The following is a 16,279-nucleotide window of genomic DNA, read 5'->3' on the forward strand; positions in this document are numbered from 1 at the left end:
TAGGCGTTCCATTGCGGCGCCGCAGCACTTGTGTACACACTGTTCATGATTCATCAGCTGTCGTCAATTCGAGAAAGTTTAGAACGAAAACAACACGCAAAAACAACGTAATTTACAAAAAATCTAAGAAATCTCTGTTCATATTACTTAGAAAATTTTTCGGGATGTCGGTAAACACGGCACACGCCAATAATGGCGTGCTCATACATGCAGGCGAATAGTAAGTAATATATTTGTGTGCTTTGTTGTGGTTGTTGCCTGAGCAGAAGAACTGACGTCATTAAAAGCCGTCTGATATTTCAATATTGAGCTTAATAGATTACTGCAATTTTAATGTTATGAAATGCACATACATATGTGCAGCAGCACCGAGAATAGGAACAGGCTTGACGTGTTCTTCACAATGAATGTGAACAACAAACAGCTGCTACAAATTAGCGATAAAAATACATCAAAGCCAGTAATATTTACAGTATGTCAAGTTAATGTTTTGACAAACCGTTGCATAAATGCTTATGTTTATGTTTATTTTTTTTTTAAATTAGATAAACCAAATTAGACAAACCCAATTTAAATAAAGAGGAATAAATATTATAAAAAAATAATGAGTATCTTTGTGCGAATTTTTTAATATGTGAATCCAGTTGGTATACTAACTTTATATATGAATTATTTTTAATTTTGCAGCATTCTTCTGCACAGCGATAGCGTGAGCATCGACTTTTCTGGACAGGACAATCATCTGTTCCGAGGATCGAAGCAGGGACGCGTTTATTTGACATCGCATCGAATGATATTCAACAGCAAAAAATCCGATGATGTGATGCAATCCTTTAGCGCACCCTTTGTGGCACTATCTGATGTAAATATTTGTAAAATTTAATATTGCCATTGTACTTATCAGTGTATGTTTTTAGGTGGAAATCGAGCAGCCCGTATTTGGAGCCAATTACATTAAGGGCAAGGTTCGCGCCCAGCCCAATGGCAATTATGTGGGCGAGGTCAAGTTCAAGCTGTATTTCAAGGCTGGCGGTGCCATTGAGTATGGCCAGGCATTGCTGCGTGCTGCAAAGACCGCACAAGGCAACTTCCATCGCGGTGGTCTAGCGGGAGATGATCCACCGCCATATGCACCAGCTGGTGCCTGGCATGAGGCTCCACCACCGGCCTACCAGCCACCACCAGGCTACTATGGCTGGTTGCCACAGCATGATGCGTTCAGTGGTCCGCCACCGAATACAGTGTTTGTGAGCGACAATCCGCCGCCGTATCCTGGCATGAGTAAGTTGCCTTTGGTTTCTCTTAACACTCGGCTTTTGTTAATGTACAGCAATTGAACTGGTTTTAATTGAAATGCTTTACATATCATAACAGACTCACGCTTTCTCTAACTCTAAGGCCCCATTGCACATGCCATTTTCTTTTGATTCTTTATAGCACCACCAACTAACCATCAGGCACCACAGGCACCGTATAATCAGCAGCAGCAAAGTGATGCAACTTGGTATGGTTTTTCAGCGCCGCCAGATCAGCCGCCACAACAGCAGCCTGGCTATGGAGCCCCAGCCTGGAACGGTGGTTATGCTCAGCCACCGCCGTATGCTTCTTGTGCTCCAGCATGTCCGCCTGGTCCGCCTTATGGTGGATATCCTGCACAAGGATATGGCGCACCTGCTCCACCCCATGGTGCATATAATCCCAACATTCCTGGTGGTTTCATGCAGCCCGGCTTGCAGCAACCACAACAACCAAATGGCTATCCAGGAGGGTCTGCTCCACCACAGCCGCAACAACCGAATGGCTATCCAGGAGGCTCTGCTCCCCCACAGCAGCCCCCAGCTGGTCCCGGTGCCGCTGCTAATGCAGCAGGGAGTGCAGCGGCTGCCAACTTTATGGGATTTAGCTTGCCACCCGGAAGTGAGTAAAGATCATAAATATCTCACATTGTTAACCATTCAATCACTTCATTTGTTATCTAGACTAAACGTTCAACTCAAGCAAGAGAAGAAATGTGTGCAAATTGACTTAAAAAATGAATATCACTTAAAACTATTATAAAACTATATATTTGAAAACTATAGTATAGTTGAAAATTTCGCTTAGAAAGGATCATTAAGCACTTACCTTATGCTCCCATATTCCTTTTCATTTCGATGTTGTGGCTAATTTATCCGACGCAATCTAACAAGTTACTAAAATCAAATTATAACTTCCATTTTTGGCATCTGAAACAAACTTTTCTTTTTAATTATTTCACAGTGTAAACTGCAAAATTAACTGTACGGCAAAACAACCAAGTAAGATTCTGCAATGCTCTCTATAATCTACATATTATAAGGTTCAAATTTATAACAAAAGCCGAGCCAAACAGTTTTGCGATTCTGAACAGTAGTTAGTAACTTGCATAACGATTTATTTCTTTCTTTCATTTTTTCCCATGCAAACTTTGCAGGAACCAGCAGCACGCAATATTATTATTATCCTAATTGTTTTCCAGTTGCAAGAACTTTGTGTTTTATTCCAATACCTGTTATATATCCATAAAAAGGATCTGTAAGACATTGTAATTTTAGTGTACTTCTTTTATCAATTTCTATTATTTGAACGACAATATAAATTTGTTGATTTTTCTGATACAGATTCAAAAGAAGCCGAGGCTGCGGCCAGCGCGTATAATACACCCTATAATCAACGCGGACCGAATGCACCTGGACCCAGTGATATGCCGCCGTCATATAATGTATGTAGTTGAATTTTAGAAAAATTTAATATTTACAATTTTATCCATTTTTGCAGAATTTGCCACCCAGCTACAACGATGCATCAAAGAAATATCATTAAACAGCTTATTAACCATTTAAAAATATCTATATTAAACTAAAAAAGAATGGCTCATTCCACTTTTTGTAATTCGTTAACTGGTGGAGACTTGCAAAGCAAATTATTAAATTTCCTTAGAAACCCTGAAAATTGTTTATAAAACATTGCTGTATTTAATTTTTAAGCAATCTCTGTACTAAATCTGGCGCTGCAATATTTGATTCAACTATTGCTTTTATATTAATCAACTGGCAAGAATTGCAAAGATAAACGAATTATTTGTTGTACAATATCGCTTGTTTATTTTATACATTTTATATATTGTCTGTGTGAAGTCACAAGTTAAAAATGCTTTTAAAGTACGTTTTATTATTCTTTTTTTGTTTTAAAATTGTTATTAACTATAAACTATTATATGAATGAAAATTTCGAAGATCTATTGAGGCCTGTTGCAAATTCTACTTTAGGATGAACTCGACAGAAATATGTAGCATATTTTTTACATATATACTATGCTCTCAAGTTTCTGTGGAATTGATTTGAGGGTGGAATTCACAACTAGTCTGATTATTATGTGCATATAAAACAAATATAATTGTATATGAAATATAAATTTTGTATATGTATCTATCACATAAGTAAATGCATTTTTATTGGTTGCAAAATGTTTATGCAGCATGCATTTTAGGGTGGCCTTGGAAATACTGCAAGGGATGACGACGCACGCACTTTTCCAGCAAGCTTAGGTACATAAAGCATTAATCAATCAAGTATATACCATTTTCTTACTACGTCAGTTGATGAACCCGTTCCAGAAGAATCATCATCGTTGTTTTAATTGAACTTTATGCTTGTTTAGGAAACAGAATTCGGCAACATTAACGATGACTTGCACGATAGCCAGCGTCAAGTGCGGGATATCGTTTAAGTTGCAAATTTCTGTACCATATATGTCTTTTAAAGTACACAATCACAAATGTTTCAGCTCCAGTAGATCTATAAATTTGGGCAGGACACCGAGCCGTGCTCATTGCTTCGAGTAATGCTACAGATTACGAGCTGGACTCAGACACACTGTGTCTTCCTCAATTTGTCTATTTCACCATTCAAAGCAATGATAGCTACGGAGGGATATCCCACTTTCTCATAAAATAATTTTATTATAATGTTAATAATCATTAATGCCGTATACTTTCTCTTGCGCAGACGTGACAATTCACCTGTTGAAAAAGTGTGTGTATTTTCTATGTATACGTTATGTGCATAGTATTCGTTTAAGGTATCTATCTATAAATATATTACTAAAGTTGCATACACACTAAGTATATATGTAGTAAAACTTTTGTGAAATTGCATTGGATGCAATGTATTTCGGATAAATACTTCAGAGTCTATAGATTTGATAATTCGCTTGAAACTATAAGGCGGGTATCTGTAGTATGCATTTCTTTTAAACACAATTATTTGCGCCTTTATAACTCTTGAAAATTGTTAGACAGATGCACACCTTGTTTCTAAATTTATTGAAAGCTTGCGAAAATGCAGTGAATGCACGGAACTAACTGTTCACCTGTTGGGGAAGGGTGTGCAGGTATGTATTTGGCATGTTAAATGTATCTAGCTGGAAATGTTAGATATATACATGACTGAAAATTTGGGTACAGATTTTTTATGTATATTGTAAATATAAGTGAGAATTGCATTGGAAGCAGAGTTCGTATTTTTGGAATGAAGAAAAAATTATTAATTTGATAATAAATTAAGTGTACCTGCATTTAAGCGATTACAACCTTTTTATTACCTGTTGGAAGAAAAAAGGGAAAATAAAATTATTTTAAAATGATATATGTATACTCATGTTTACAAATTTATTATATTTAAAAAAAAAACTATTTTTTTTGACAATTATTAACTAATTATAAATACTTGCAAAAAATTTTGTTATGTTTGTTAGGTATGAAACTTACATATTTTTGCTATTAGTTTTCAGAAGAGATAGCAATTGATGTCGACCAGTCAGCTTGGGGTCCAGAAGGATAATGATTTGTTTGGTGTAACGAGTGGAAAATTATGACTTGTTTGGCGATTGCAATGAAAAATCAATCATACGACGCATGCGCAGCTAACATTGTGGTGAGATTGAGATACTTGCGTGAACATTTGTTGGCAAAGGATGGCAATTTAGTTGTGCATGTCCTGTGTGCCAATGCAGCATGTTTAAATAAATCTAGACACCATAAAATGTAAATGGAATGCCAGTGCAGCGAAAAAGGGTTTTAAATAAATATGAAATGCAAAGGAAAGAAAAATTATAATAATTTGCTAAAATTAGAGTAAAACTTCAATTGAATATGAGTGTTGTTATTGGATTTGCATTCGATTAACGCAGTATTGGAGCAACAACTTGCGACTGCTGTTTATCGATTAAAGTGCGTGCCACAAATAGCAAGAGAGACAACACCCTGTATTTCTTGAGTGCATGACGAATATACTCGTATAGTACAACGTTAGTTAATCCGTTGATTTCAACGCATAAATTATGCAAACCTTAATTGAATTGTGCGCTGACTAAATTCGGAAAACTATTCAAAAATAACAACAATATTTGCCAACAACCACAGACAACAACAATAACAATAACAAGTAGAGCATAATGGATGTGGGGGCACAGGAAACCACATACGAACCACTCGAGGGTCGCAGCGGTCGTACATCGGGAAGTGGCATGCGGCATCCGACGAGCATTGATAGTCCCGAATTCGATACCCGCGCCCCCAAGGACCAAAGACATGCCGTCTATCTGGCACTCCTTGCAGCGGGCATTGGATTTGTTCTACCCTACAATAGGTGAGCACCACTCAACTTTGATAAACTCGTAACTGAGCTGAGGAAGGGGCACTGTGAATGAAAAAGAATGAATGAATTTACGAGTGCGAGTATTATGAGTGCCTCTGCTGTGTGATTATAATGAACTTGATTTAGAGAAAGCGGAAATTTTGGTGCCATTTTTAATTCACTTGATACCCTGTAAAGAAGAAATGATAGAAAGTAAACTGTCTTTTTTTTTTAAAGATATTTATAAATGTTAAACGATAAGAAACAGTTCTTTAAAACGTGTTTTAGCCTTTGCAGTGTTTTTTTTTAATGCTGTCCAGGGATATGCATTAAGAGACGCATAACACACTTTATTAAGTATACCATATGAGGTATAGTGGCTGACAGCTTTCTTGATCCACTGCAGTAACATATTACAACTTTTAAATTTATTACTTTTTTCTTTTTTAATTAATATTTAAACGCGGATTTGACCAAATTTGATTCAATTTGGAGTACTATATCATATAGCCGACATAGAAACGATTGATAAAAAATAAACCTGTAGTATGAACATCTTTATTCATTTTGAGATATCTCGTCCAATCTCACAATCGGGGTAATTTATCATTATACGAGCGATCGTGTGAAATTTAAGTACAGTGCTCAGCAAGGGTATCAATTTTTCAGTGTGCCTTCTTCTTAAAATTATTTAAGTTTTCAACTTTGAACTGAAAATATTTTCTACCCACCATTTCATCTCCCCTTCAGCTTCATTATTGCCGCGGACTATTGGCAGGGACGCTTTCCGGGTCGTCCGGTGGCTTTGGACATGTCCATGACGTACATCTTTGTGGCCTTCTGTACGGTTTTGTTCAACAACATAGTGCTGTCGCTGGCTCCGTTCCAGACCCGTGTGCTTTTTGGCTACATCGTTTCCTTTACCACATTGATCTTTGTGGCCGTCTGCGAGGTGGCCTGGCATGCTTTTGCCACAAACACCGCTTATGTGGTGAACATGTCAGCGGTGGCATTAACCGCCATTGGTTGTACGGTGCAACAGTCCAGCTTTTACGGATTCGCCTCGATGCTGCCCAAACAGTATACGCAGGCGGTAATGGCCGGCGAGAGTATTGCCGGTTTTCTGGTGTCTTCCAATCGTGTGGTAACCAAGCTGCTTATCAACAATGATCGCGTCTCGACTGTAATCTTCTTTCTAACCTCCACGCTATATATACTCTTCAGTTATCTACTTCACGTGGCCACGATTAATTCACCTTTTGTTCGATATTATGTGGAGGCGTGTTCCAAAATTGTTCTTAGACCAGATGAGGTAAGTTGGGCAATAAAATAACATATCTAGTGCCAGTGAATTACATTCTGACAAATTGGATGACAAATTAAGATTAAATACTGTTAGTCAAGAAAGTGTTTTGATAAAATAAAAATTAATAGTTTATTTTTTATTTTGGATTGTTCTAAGAACCAAAGACAAGAATAATAAAATTGAAAATAACATATATACATACATACATATAAATAATACAGTGAATTTTCAATAAAATTAATTATTAAAATATTTACCATTTTAGTTTGGTTCAAAACAATGCCTCGATATTTTTATTAAATTTCCTGGCGATGCCTTGACATTTAGAAAAGATTACTTAAGGATTCCTTCACAATTTCTCAATTAAACTTACTTAGCAAATAGAAAATAAATCATTAGAGAAATTACAAATGGGAAATGTCTTATTTATAACCATTTAACCCAATGTGTTTACTCATTGTTGTTTTCTTTTTGCAGCAGGAAATTGACGGAGCTACGAGCAGTACAAAATATGGAGTACTCTCGATGGATGGAACAACGACAACGACAACAGCTGCACCACATCATTCCAGTGCTAATGCCACGAATACGTTGAGCTTCAGCAATCCAGTCTACGAGCTGTCCAATCCCACGGCTGGTGAGAGCATCATTGAGGGTCTTGGACAATTGCCGGAATTACCCGCCACGCCCCATGAGCCAACCACGCCCACCACGGTGGCATTCAAGGTGGAGCATGTGATAACGCCACGTCGCTGCCGTCCCAGTAAATTGGGAGACATTCGCGAAGGATTCGTGACACGCTGGCGAGTGGCGCAAGTGATTTATCCGTATATGGTGTGCATTGCATTGGCCTATTGTGTGACCCTCTCACTTTATCCGGGCATTGAGGTAGAGGTCAATTCGTGCGCCCTGCGATCTTGGATGCCCGTGCTTCTCATGTTCTGCTTCAATACATCGGATGTGGTGGGAAAAATCCTGGCTGCCAGTCCGTATCCCTGGTCACGTCGTCAGTTGGTGCTTTTATCCGGATTGCGTATTGTTCTAGTGCCAATGTTCCTGCTCTGCTGTGCGCCGCGTCATCGTCCCGTCATCTCTGGTGAAACGGCACCCTTTTTATTCACCATTGCGCTGGGCATCAGCAATGGATTGGCAGGAAGTCTGCCCATGATGCTGGCACCGGCAAAGGTTCCCGGCACACTTAAAGAGGTCACGGGCAACATTATGACGTTGTCGTATAACATTGGTCTCACAGCTGGATCGCTTATTGGATACGTTTTCGAGGGAATGCTGGGACCTCAGCTGGATAATCCCTGTCCCTTGTACCCATATACGCCCGCCTCCATAGATCATTATCACGGTCATGTGCCGCCTCTGTTGCCAACGACAAGTGCCACAATGGCGATCAATACAACGCTGTCTCCGCTGCTGCTTAATACCACAATCTCCAGCCTGTCCAGCACTGAGAGCAGCTCCACGAGCATAATTCCTGTTCCCGCATTGGCCACAGTTATTACCACAACAGCCCTGGCGTTGTATAGCACAGTTTCAAGCACCAGCACGGAGTTGATAAATGCCACGGTGACCACGATGCTATCGGCGGTTTCATCATCAGTCAGTGACATCAGCGGTGAACTGGGGGGCAGCACAACAGATCCTCAAACACCCGATGCACTAATGCAGGATATTTAAATCAACTAGGGGAATTGTTTGGACTGATTTGTTAGGCAGGCAAGCAAACATCAAGTGAACGTAATTGAAAGGTATCTCAAAGATACATGTTGGAGCATCATCGTTGGCCAAGTGTTTGCGCGTCAATTCTTTAGCACAGAGGAGCACAGTGTGGGAGAATACCCCAAATAATCTATCCTTTGTATAGCACAATTTGTTCTCTTTCTTAGAAGCGAAGTTTTGTTTGAATTGAGAATAGCAATTGTAAGACCTAACTATGTATTTAGATACCCTATCTACACAAATCTATTTATCTTAGCTATATGTACAACTCCAAGTACTTAGATTTATATAAGTGTTCTCATGTAAATGTAAAATTTACATCTATCTATTCTTCGATATATTAAAAACAACTCGTTAATATGAGAATGATCAACTTTAACATGAACATGAGATGGACAGATCTTAAATTTATGTCAACATATAATCCAACTAAGTGCTATAATATTGATTTCGAGTTATGTATAAGATCAAATTAGATAAGAGAATTCTACATATACGAATGTCTGAATGTTTCCGAGTATAAGTTAATAATTAGGCTACGGACTAAAATAGGCTGGTTAAATATTGGAAGTAAACATATTGTTGGTTACAGAGCATGAATATTTTTATATAAGGGGCTAGACATAAATATTTGGGAAATCATTAGATTAAATATTGATCTGAATGTGGCTCAACTAATCAATATTTTTTTTAAACAACTTTGTTAAGTTTATTATTATGTTAGGTGTGTTCTTAGCTTGCAAATATAAAATTACTTTGTACAGGTGTGTTCCACAATTCTCAAAGATTTTATTGTTTCGAACATACTTTCGATTTTGTGAATTCGACAGCCATAAGTTTATTTAAAATTTTAACAAAATTATTATTTAGTGGTATATTTTATAAATGTAATATTATTATTCAATATTTTTTCATTTGTTTATTTTAGAGATTTGTAGAACACACCTGATTTACACCTATTCACGCGTTACACAAAACTCCGTTCCAAAATATTAACAAATGTCGTAGTAAATAATGTATAAATAGTTACGTAATTAAACAAATAAAAATGTTTGTGTGCTTATATAAACAAAAACAAAAATTACTTAGCATTTTGGTGAATACTCTAATTGACCTTGTTATTTTCATATTTTAATTTTGTAAGTCACTTTTTTTTTAAGCTTCATTAAAATTCTATTTTTAGTTTTCTTTACTTTAAAATTAAAGGATAACTCGAAAAATATTCAGAGTTTTTAATCTTTTTTTGCAAAGCTACATTTATTGAGCATCGTTTAAGATATGATTTATTAAAATCTATGGAGAAACGGCGATATAATAACATTTTATATCAAGGGATGTTTTTGTTGATTTTGATGACTTCCTTGTAGAGCGGCATGACCTTTAGTATGAAAATTTTTGGTGGGTTTTGAGATATCCTAACCAAGCTCACAGGAAATCAATTTGCTGGTTTGCTGTCTTACACATTTTGACCACATTTGGCTAAAATCGGATTACTATATCGTATAGCTGCCACAGGAACGATCGTTCGAAAATCCATCTTTAGTAAAGTTCTGAAAAGTTGTGTTTTTTCTTGAGATATATCAATATCTGGTAATGTGCTATATATATCTACCAAATTTGGATCAAATCGGTTCACTATTCAATATTCAATAGTTGCCATAGGAACGAGCGGTCGAATATCCACCTTTAGTATGAAAAACCTTATTATTTTCGAAGATATTTCAACCAAACTCACACATTGTGTATTTTATGTTGTCTTATATATCTTCACCAAAATTGGTTAAAATCTGTTCACTATATCATATAGTATGATAACGAAGTGGGTTCAAATCGGTTCACCATATCATATAGCTGCCATAGTACTGATCAGTAGAAAATCAATTTATAGCTTAAAAAAAATTTTAATTTTTGGAGATATCTCAATCAAATTCATGAATTGGGTATTTTTAATTGCCCTTTACATCTTAATAATTTAGCCGTCTTTTCATAGATTTTAACGGTAAGCATACTTAACGATGGGTAAATAATATAGTATATATATATATATATATAGATAAATGTAATAGTTCAAATGACCATCTTAAATGCATGTTCTGTCAGTTTATTTAAAATATCTCAAAAGACAAAAAAGTTTTTCATATTAAAACTTGATTTGCGACCGATCGTTCCTATGGCAGCTATATGATATAGTGCTCCGATTTGAACCAACTTAAGTCATAATGTTTAAGATTGGTTAGATTTCTTAAAACACACAAAAAAATTTCATACTAAATGTCATGCCGCTCTAACATATATGAATGTCATCAAAATCGAAAAAACATCCCTTGATACAAAATGTTATTATATCGCCGTTTCTCTATAGATTTTAATGAATCATATCTAAAACGACTCTCAATTAATCCAGCTTTGCAAAATGAATTTTTTTCGAGTTTTCCTTGAATTTTAAAGTAAAAAAAGCTATAAAAATAAGTTAAAAAAAACAACACTTTCTTAATTTAAAAATCAAAGGCTCTAAGATTGTGTAAAGATGAACTACAGATATATTCATTAGCTTCCAGGAAAAGTAATGCTTTTGAATATCGGTTTTAGCATTGTCAAGAAATGATGACAAAAATGGGCGTACCTCTAAAAAACGGCAAGAAAAAATAAATTTTTTTAAATTCTAAAAAAAAAAAAAATATGCCGTCGAAACAAAAATGTTTTTCGTCGTTTGGGGCCCCATATCTATCCAAAATAGTCGGTTTGGTTCAATTCAGATTCGGGCTGTTGCCTAGTGTAATCCAGAGAGTGCCACGACTCCTACACAGACTCACACACATATATTTATAGTTGGGGTCAGTCACTCTGTTATTCTCCCGTAAAACATTTGATATTGATGCCAGTGAAATTATGTACAAATTACTTGTTTTTAGCTCAATTAGAATGCATACATATAAAAACATTAAGTAATGAATTATATTATTAATTGTTTAGCCAAATTTACAAGTAACTGTCATTTGATTATATATTATTATTTATTTTATTTTATTAGTTTTTACTATTTTATTTAGACTTGTATTTTTGAATAATTAATTTAATCTGTAATCTGTATATTGTTTGCGATAATTACACTTTCTGTTTGCTTTTAACTTTTAATTAATTTATTCATAGTAAGCTAAGTTATGAATAACATTGTAGAAGACAGCAAGAAATAAATAAAAGAAAAGAAAACTAAAAGCACATTTTTAATTAAAAGTTTTAAAAACATAGATTAAGATCTTCACATTTCAGCTAGAAATTGGAAAAATAAAAAAGGTCTTGCCTATGTCGACATAACTGTTATTAAAAATTCATATTTTTAACTTGAAACTTATGAAAGTCATCCAGTCGCATCCCCCGTATAGACCCCCCGTATGGCATCATCAGTAGCATTGAATTGACACATGAGTGGACTTTACATGACCATTGACAGAAAATTGTTCAATATATATTTGCGATTCAGCTGTCACATGCAATGGACTTATGTGTATATCCATCACCAGTTGACCACGATCCTTGGAAGACAGCGAAGGTAACAGATGCCGTATTCATTACGTTAGCCCGTTGACAATGCGCTACAGATGACAACTGATTCCGACATTAACAAAAGCGCAAAACAAATGACATAAGCAACGAACTGACAGCCCAACATAACGGAAAATTAAAAGTTATCAAATGAATGAAAAGTGGAGTTTTTGACAATCGGTAATAAATAAATAGATAAATACAAAGAAACAAGAGACTGTTTGTCTGTCCAACTGTCAGATATCTGAGCATTGCTCGGCAACGTCTGGCAAATGCCTTAAAAATGGACTTATGCACTAAGCCAAACCGAATGTGATCAAACCAACAAGTGTTCGAATATGTGTGACAAAGAGAGAGAGAGTGTGTGTGTGTGTGTGTGTGTGTGCTGTGTCCGTAGATTGCTTGTTGAAGATACTTTCGCAAGATTTTATTGATGTCGCTGATTGTGATTAGCCATCGAGTAAAGCGTAAGATTAAGGCAATAGTTCAAGGTACAGGATAAGTATAACTAGAATTACAGCAATTTCACTTCAAATACCCTGTAGTTACAATTACAGGTATGCTATTCTGCCAATGGTAAAGTATGGTGCAATCAAAAATAAATAATTAGAATTTTGATTACAATCCTAATTTATTGGGAGATTTAAATATGACTTATTCAAACTCTTAAATAGTAGAGTAATATTAGAAAATCATAAAATTTATGTAAATATTTTATTTTTATTTAAAAAACTGTTTCGGTTTAGGTTCGGTTTCGCGGGGTAGATAATTTCCAAATTTCAGTTCATGATCCTTAAGAACTACTGCATTGAATTTCATTGTTTGTAAATGCTTTTATTGTAAACTGATTTGTTTTTCGGACATCGATTTATTTGTTTGCTTTGATTGTATTGTAAGCTCGAGCTTCAGTTTAATCGTAAATCGTCACAAAATCTAATGTATTTTACTACATATGTATTTCGCAGTTGTGTGGTCTATTCGATACAAAGAGAAATAACTAACATAATAATAAAAAATAATAATAATAATAATAATAATAATAATAATAATAATAATAATAATAATAATAATAATAATAATAATAATAATAATAATAATAATAATAATAATAATAATAATAATAATAATAATAATAATAATAATAATAATAATAATAATAATAATAATAATAATAATAATAATAATAATAATAATAATAATAATAATAATAATAATAATAATAATAATAATAATAATAATAATAATAATAATAATAATAATAATAATAATATAAAATAATAATTACCGAAAAGGCATTGAAATCTTAAAAGACAGTTGGACTAAGTGTATTAAGCTAGACGGAGACTATACTGATTAAATAAATTGATTTTTGAAAAAAAAAAATGTTTTTTTTCATTGTCAGTCCGGGGAATTTTTGAACGATCTAGTATATCTTATAAGATCTCGATCTTAATCTCAATCATCTATAAATTTTATTTTCCAGCTAAGGAAGTGAATTGCAGACAAAACGAAAAAACAAAGTATAATACCATATTATACAGGGTATTAGCACGCTTTAATTTGATTGGAAACAAAACATTAAAAGGGAATCTCGACTAGCAAGCAGTACACTTATTTAATTTTTGTACTAACAATATTATAGCATGTTAAAACAGGTAAGTTACTTACTTATACTCACGGTTATCACTCAAAAAAAAGAAAAATACGCAAAAAAAAAATTAAATAAAATTTTTTTTTTTTTAAATTTCAAGTATTTTTGTCATTGTCATTTTAGAAAAAATGACATGTTTGGTGTTTCATTTACCTGTCTGCTTTAGAAAGGGTCTTCAGAAGTAAGATTGAGCACTAAAGTTTTTAAGTTTGTATGCATGTACTCCAGACAGAACAAACAATCAATTTATTAATCATCAATTGATCAATTAATTAGTTTACGCTAAGGTTGGTGGATTATCGTTAAGGGACGGTCGAAAAACGAGGTGTGTCGAAGCCTCGGTTGACGAAGTTAGAGTTTTTTTGTCATGTCTCCAATTTTAAACCTAGAACTTTGAAAGTTTTTAAAGAATTATTATTATAATTTAGTCGACTTTCGGGTTTTCATTCGAAATTAAAATATACAACTTCAACTAGGTGACGAACATTCATTTAAATGATCACCTTTATTCTATCTAATTTCGATTAAAAAATTCAAGATTTTCAATTATTGCTAAATGAACTAAAAATAAATTCAAATTTAAATTGCGCGCTGAGCGATGCCATTAGTTAACTACGATATCTATCGATAATTATGAAGGCTAGAATTTCTAAAGTGAATGGCAAGTGTCTTCTTTTAGCTTACGAATCACTGTTGACAGCTTAGCTATTTTATAGCTGGCTCTGGATATATTAAGAGCTCGATTGCAAGCGAAATTTGAAAATTGATATTGGCCGAAAATCTGGCTTATTTAAATATAAATATTTGGATATGTTTTGTATATAATATTTTTTTTAAAGCTATGTAAAAGTGCACGCAAAATCAAAAATAGCTTCTTTTGCTGAAAGAGTTGACAGCACAATGGGCTTGCCAGACCGTTATTTGTTGCCACAGACTAATAAAACAACTTGTCAGCGCTGCTACTAAACTGAATATTTATAGTTGTTGAATTAATAATTTGCAATATGCCATAATGTATCCACTTAGTTCTCAACGACGTTCCTGGACATTTGCCAACGAGGACCAGCTGCAAGCGTTCCGTGTAGAGCAAAACACCAAGTATATCGAGGAACATGCTGCCGAGGCGCCACCATCAGGCAATCTCAACGATTTCTTTCTGACGCCGGCTGAAGAGCGTCTGTTGCTGAAACAATATGAAATTTATTTGGTTGACTTTTGCCGACGATTCGATCCGCCAATGCCGAAATGTGTGATTGGAACAGCGTTTCATTACTTTAAACGCTTCTACCTGAACAATACTCCCATGGACTATCATCCCAAGGAGATATTGTAAGCATTTATTTGTTTACTCATAACAATTAATTCATATTTTGTTTAAATATCTTTTTAGGGCCACATGCGTGTTTGTTGCCTGCAAGGTGGAGGAATTTAATGTGTCTATCAATCAGTTTGTCAACAATATTAAGGGGGATCGCAACAAGGCCACCGACATTGTGCTCTCCAACGAATTGCTTTTAATTGGCCAACTAAACTACTACCTCACCATACACAATCCGTTCCGACCCATCGAGGGTTTCATAATAGATATAAAGGCACGTTTGTTCTCAGTAAATGTATCAACATATTACTAATCAATTGCTTTCACATTTTAGACTCGCAGTAATATGCAAAATCCAGATCGTTTGCGTCCTCATATTGATAGCTTCATAGATTCCACATTCTTCACAGACGCCTGCATGATGCATACACCTTCCCAGATTGGTCTAGCTGCGGTACTGCATGCAGCCAGCAAGGAACAGGAGAATCTTGATAGTTATGTGACCGATTTACTCTTTGTCTCCGCGCCCGAGAAGCTGCGAGGACTCATTGAAGCTGTGCGCAGTAAGTGTCAGCCAATACAGTGTAAACATAATCCATATTTGTATACTTATTTCCAGAAATACGTATGCTGGTTAAAAATTATCAACCACCTGATCGGGAGAAGGTTAAGGCCATTGAGAAGAAGTTAGACAAGTGCCGCAATCAAAATAATAACCCTGACAGCGAACTGTTAGTAACATCAAATTCAACTTTTGTTTATAAACATTATTTTCTGACTTCTAATGGATTCCAGGTACAAGGAACGCTTGCGACGCTTATATACTGATGAGGATGACATGCCTGCCGATGATGCCTCCTTTCACATAGCCGATGTTAGCTCAGATACTTCTGCCATGAATATAAGTCAATAAATTTGCCTCATTTTTGAAAAGAATTAAATAAAATACAAATCCAAAAGTCAGCATTAGCGTAACTCCTTGTCCGATAATTATTTCGATAACATCTCAATGGTTTTTGTCGATATATCGATAAGCCATTTTGGCATTCGCGGCATAAGCCGACATTTTCGAATA

At 35.0% G+C, this 16,279-nt stretch overlaps 3 protein-coding genes across 8 annotated transcripts; all 3 read left to right on the forward strand.

Annotated features, from left to right (window-relative positions):
* Nucleotides 1-22: 22 nt before the first annotated feature.
* Nucleotides 23-3,433, forward strand: LOC117787812 (WW domain-binding protein 2). Of its 5 annotated transcripts, XR_004617702.1 has the most exons (7): nucleotides 28-220; nucleotides 688-862; nucleotides 918-1,281; nucleotides 1,438-1,917; nucleotides 2,260-2,297; nucleotides 2,640-2,740; nucleotides 2,797-2,823. XR_004617702.1 is itself a non-coding variant. In XM_034626429.1 (6 exons), the coding sequence occupies exons 1-5, from the start codon at nucleotides 165-167 to the stop codon at nucleotides 2,262-2,264; spliced, it is 1,080 nt and encodes a 359-aa protein (XP_034482320.1). In that variant the 5' UTR covers nucleotides 28-164; the 3' UTR covers nucleotides 2,265-2,297; nucleotides 2,453-2,468. The 5 variants fall into 5 exon arrangements, 3 of the variants coding, with proteins under 3 accessions (XP_034482321.1, XP_034482320.1, XP_034482319.1); XR_004617703.1 differs by lacking the exons at nucleotides 1,438-1,917; nucleotides 2,260-2,297 and adding an exon at nucleotides 2,453-2,553 and having other exon boundaries at nucleotides 23-220; XM_034626429.1 differs by lacking the exons at nucleotides 2,640-2,740; nucleotides 2,797-2,823 and adding an exon at nucleotides 2,453-2,468.
* Nucleotides 3,434-5,473: 2,040 nt separating this feature from the next.
* On the forward strand, nucleotides 5,474-9,557 carry LOC117787878 (equilibrative nucleoside transporter 4). Of its 2 annotated transcripts, none has more exons than XM_034626501.1 (3): nucleotides 5,474-5,667; nucleotides 6,406-6,967; nucleotides 7,439-9,557. In XM_034626501.1, the coding sequence occupies exons 1-3, from the start codon at nucleotides 5,474-5,476 to the stop codon at nucleotides 8,648-8,650; spliced, it is 1,968 nt and encodes a 655-aa protein (XP_034482392.1). In that variant the 3' UTR covers nucleotides 8,651-9,557. The 2 variants fall into 2 exon arrangements, with proteins under 2 accessions (XP_034482392.1, XP_034482393.1); XM_034626502.1 differs by having other exon boundaries at nucleotides 7,442-9,557.
* A 5,289-nt stretch (nucleotides 9,558-14,846) lies between these two features.
* On the forward strand, nucleotides 14,847-16,167 carry LOC117787401 (cyclin-H-like). The gene is made up of 5 exons (XM_034625913.1): nucleotides 14,847-15,215; nucleotides 15,277-15,478; nucleotides 15,539-15,767; nucleotides 15,824-15,935; nucleotides 16,000-16,167. The coding sequence occupies exons 1-5, from the start codon at nucleotides 14,899-14,901 to the stop codon at nucleotides 16,115-16,117; spliced, it is 978 nt and encodes a 325-aa protein (XP_034481804.1). The 5' UTR covers nucleotides 14,847-14,898; the 3' UTR covers nucleotides 16,118-16,167.
* The last annotated feature ends 112 nt before the right edge of the window (nucleotides 16,168-16,279 follow it).

The sequence above is a fragment of the Drosophila innubila genome (genome assembly GCF_004354385.1).
Source record: "Drosophila innubila isolate TH190305 chromosome 3L unlocalized genomic scaffold, UK_Dinn_1.0 0_D_3L, whole genome shotgun sequence".
Lineage (NCBI taxonomy): Eukaryota > Metazoa > Arthropoda > Insecta > Diptera > Drosophilidae > Drosophila > Drosophila innubila.

Excerpts from the sequence above, each read along its gene's own strand:
- LOC117787812 (XM_034626428.1), top strand. The coding sequence starts at position 165 with ATGTCGGTAAACACGGCACACGCCAATAATGGCGTGCTCATACATGCA. Across the intron at positions 1,918-2,639 it reads ATTTAGCTTGCCACCCGGAA|ATTCAAAAGAAGCCGAGGCT; the intron begins GTGAGTAAAGAT and ends TTTCTGATACAG. Across the intron at positions 2,741-2,796 it reads ATATGCCGCCGTCATATAAT|AATTTGCCACCCAGCTACAA; the intron begins GTATGTAGTTGA and ends CCATTTTTGCAG.
- LOC117787878 (XM_034626501.1), top strand. The coding sequence starts at position 5,474 with ATGGATGTGGGGGCACAGGAAACCACATACGAACCACTCGAGGGTCGC. Across the intron at positions 5,668-6,405 it reads TTTGTTCTACCCTACAATAG|CTTCATTATTGCCGCGGACT; the intron begins GTGAGCACCACT and ends TCTCCCCTTCAG. Across the intron at positions 6,968-7,438 it reads TTGTTCTTAGACCAGATGAG|CAGGAAATTGACGGAGCTAC; the intron begins GTAAGTTGGGCA and ends TTCTTTTTGCAG.
- LOC117787401 (XM_034625913.1), top strand. The coding sequence starts at position 14,899 with ATGTATCCACTTAGTTCTCAACGACGTTCCTGGACATTTGCCAACGAG. Across the intron at positions 15,768-15,823 it reads ACTCATTGAAGCTGTGCGCA|AAATACGTATGCTGGTTAAA; the intron begins GTAAGTGTCAGC and ends ACTTATTTCCAG. Across the intron at positions 15,936-15,999 it reads AATAACCCTGACAGCGAACT|GTACAAGGAACGCTTGCGAC; the intron begins GTTAGTAACATC and ends AATGGATTCCAG.